Here is a 3,588-nt window from a genome sequence, read left to right as displayed (position 1 = left end):
ATATATATATATATTTCTTTTAGTCTCTCGTCTTTTGTGTTATTATTTATGTATCTTTTAGAGATACTGAAATAGTGAAATAACGAATTACGAGAAAGAAACTAATACATTTTACATATACATGGTACTTAACGAAAAAAATCGAGATTTTGATAAAAATGCTTTTTTTTTTATTATTATCTATTTATCTCTTAACACGTTAAATGCTTAATATTTTCTTTTATCTCCAGCGATGTTAGACATTTTTATTACAGAGATAATCACACTTTAATAACATGTAGTATATATAATATAAGTGAATTATACTAAATTATTATGCGTATTTTATTATTTTAGGCAATTACTTCAGTTTTTAAATTATATTTACAGAATTATAAATATTTATTACGATTTTTATTTATTTTTTTTTTTTAGTAGCATCGATGACCAGCATGGTATTTAATACAATGATAATGAAATAATGACAATGAAATAATGATGAAACATTATTATTCTAATAGATACGAAAAGAGGATAATCGCATATACAAAAAAATAAATCGAAATTTATATAAAAATGCTTGTAACTATCATTTTGTTTCACCTGTAGTAACACACACACACACACACACACACACACACACACACACACACACACACACACACACACACACAACACAACACACACAAAATATTAAAAATTACATCAGCTATGAAATTAATTTTTTTTAAACATGTAATTCTTACATGAAATTTTATATAAAATTAAACAGACAATTAAACATAGATTCTCTTGCAGGTCTAATATCACCTGGCGTGAGTGTGCCGATCGCGGTACCAGGTCAACCGGCACCCGATATGGCGGCGCAATATTGGTCGCCAAGGCTACAGTGACCGTGGTGGTCGTCGATGTCGACCTCATCTCCGTAGACTTGAGCTTCTTCATCTTTCTAGTTTAGTGTGCGCGCATGTCGCGCACGAGAAAATGACACACAGTCACGCGATCGTGAAGTGTCAAGTCTCCGGAAATCCACATGTTGGTCGATCGTGCGTGCGACTGTTCCGTAGTATAATATAAAATAAATCGAAGTGGGCTATCATACCCGTACGTCTCGTTCAAGCCAAAGTTCCATGTGGAAACGAGTTTGATCTGTCCGTATTCGCGTCCGCTCTATTCTCGTTTATTATTTTATTTTATTTTTATTTTATTTTTTGTCAGACGAGTGCATTATTTCGGAAAATTTCGAGGAAACGTCACTGCGAATTCGCTGGCGTTTACTAATGAAGATCATCCGAAGCACAAAGATCTCAGTTTATTCTGTCACCTCCGGTGAGGCCGAGGAACTAGATTCATAACTGAATGGCTCTAGCGTGATTCCGATTGTGTAAATTAACAACAAATCTACAGTGTAGTACTCGTGTAATCACAATACAAGCCTAGCAAACGAGAAATTATTTAAAAATATTGAAAATTATTTATTGAAGTGATGTCGAATCAAGTTTTTGAATTTTTTAAATCTGTTTTCTATCCATAATCTGGTTGAATCCGTAATTAAGTATTGATAATTTATCAATTTATATATATTTTTATTTATATAATTTATAATTTACTTTTGATATTTTATTCAATGTTCAACACAATGAACGTGAAACTAAGTTTGAATTTAATATACGGTTGAAAAATTGTCTAATATGGGAGACCCACCAACTGCTAATCACTGATCTCGGCAAATGATATTGTTGAAAAACACGCATAGAGATGATATATATAAGTCGTTGCTTCCCAAACAAAAACCTCCTCCCGGTGTGATATACAATGTAACATTGCGGATCCACGGCGACAAGATAATTTCTAGACATAATCCTGGCCACGTTGGCAAGTTATATCCGGGAATCGCCCTGTTGCTGTGAATCCGTAATGTTTTATACCTGTGTATAGTATTAGAGCTCATTCGGGAAAAAACGATTCATTCATATATTTGTGATCATCTTGGTGCATGCTTTCCAACGATAAATCACTTTCTGAGACTAGCATTTCATTTCTGAATCCATGTGAATCCTACTAGAGTTTATATTATTATATTTATCTAAAAGTATAGAAAACGGATTCAGTGTATTCAGTCTCTACAAAATTCAATACTTTTTCGCGGATAATGTGAATTCGAAAACTTGATTCATGGGATTTATACAATCCAATCCGTTCTCGTTTGCTGGGAGATGCGGCATTGAGTTTACAGGCGGATTAATTGACTTCTGTGTATAATCGTGTTTTATCGCCGTCAAATCGAATTTCCGTGTCCCATGCTGAATAAAATCGATATCTACATTTGCTATTGCGACACTTATCGATCATGTCCTTCATTGTTATCATAGACGAATGACTAATGCTGCTTTCCTACACTTTCACTAACGGTGTTTGGTATCGTAATGTGCGAAGAGACACTCTCCTCTTTATTTCGATGTTATACCAGAATATAAGTCATAGAAACACACAATCGTTGTTAGACGTATTAATACGCCAATCTGTGACAATCCGTGATTTTCATATGACATAATACATGAATGATCGGCAAGGTGGAAAAATCTCTCAAAGCATCATCTACATATATACACCTTTGTAAGCTCGCTTTTAATTCGTACAATTATATCTCCGAGCCGAGATATCTTTGAAATAGAACTGATGAACAAGGTGAGACGCGGTAGAATAAAAAAAAAGAAAGAAAAAGAATACGAATCGTCGGCAATGTGCAACTCGTGTAAAAATAATTAGCGCGAAGATTTAAGAGGAAAAGAATCGCTCCCGAGGATTTCCGCGGAGAGTTTTTATTCGCAACGTTTCGTAGGTGTAACTCCTATAAGCAAGAAGAGAAGAAATAAAATAGTTTCTAAGTCGATATTGTGTTATTATTTATACTCGTGAAACAAGAATGCCAAGAGATAATAAACATGATTTTTTTGTGTGTACAATCGTAAGAAGAATATTCGTTTATATATACATTGTATATATATATATATAACATATGTATATGTACACATATATATATGTATAATTATTTATATATAATAATTATATGTATAATTATTTTATAATTACATATATAATTATTTTATATAATTGACTCTAATTCTCTAATAAATTGATAAAACCAATTCATAATTTATATTCGGTGCAAGGTTCGAGAAAAAAAAAGAAAGAACCAAACATGCCAATTGTGATTTCTCTTAGGTCAGGTTAAAGAGATGCTGGAATACCTGGAATGACGGCCAAAAACCTGGAATGACTTGATCAATGTCGATAAAACAGATTTTTAATTCCAAATAAAACATTACATTGAGAAAACATTATCTACATTAAATAAAACATTATGTACATTAAATAAATCATTAAGTAAAAACATTACGTACGTTTCGCTCTGATATATTCTATATATAGCATGAATGCTAGGTTAAGTTAAGTTATATACACTCAGCTTCTACTTTTTTCAATTATTTCTCTTGTATGTTTCAAAATCATAATTTAAAGGTCTCATTATATTCTTATACATTATTCAACTGTAGGAAAGTATTTTTTGTTTAGATATATACTTGAATTTATTTATATATATATATA

General features: G+C 31.7%; 1 protein-coding gene across 2 annotated transcripts in view; it reads left to right on the top strand.

The window, feature by feature from the left end:
- Positions 1–872, top strand: part of LOC108693912 (paired box protein Pax-6-like) — a 93,314-nt gene extending 92,442 nt beyond the window's left edge. The window contains exon 10 of one of the 2 annotated variants that reach the window (XR_001932056.1): positions 778–845. Coding sequence is in view for 1 of the 2 variants with exons in the window: in XM_018203109.1 (XP_018058598.1) it covers positions 778–872 (95 nt within the window). In the remaining variant the exon portion in view is untranslated. Of the gene's footprint in view, positions 1–777 lie in introns of both variants that reach the window. The other variant, XM_018203109.1, reaches the window with a different exon arrangement.
- The last annotated feature ends 2,716 nt before the right edge of the window (positions 873–3,588 follow it).

This window comes from Atta colombica, unplaced genomic scaffold, assembly GCF_001594045.1.
Source record: "Atta colombica isolate Treedump-2 unplaced genomic scaffold, Acol1.0 scaffold111, whole genome shotgun sequence".
NCBI lineage: Eukaryota > Metazoa > Arthropoda > Insecta > Hymenoptera > Formicidae > Atta > Atta colombica.
The sequence above is the reverse complement of the archived record's forward strand: the minus strand, read 5'-3'. Positions and strand labels throughout refer to the sequence as shown.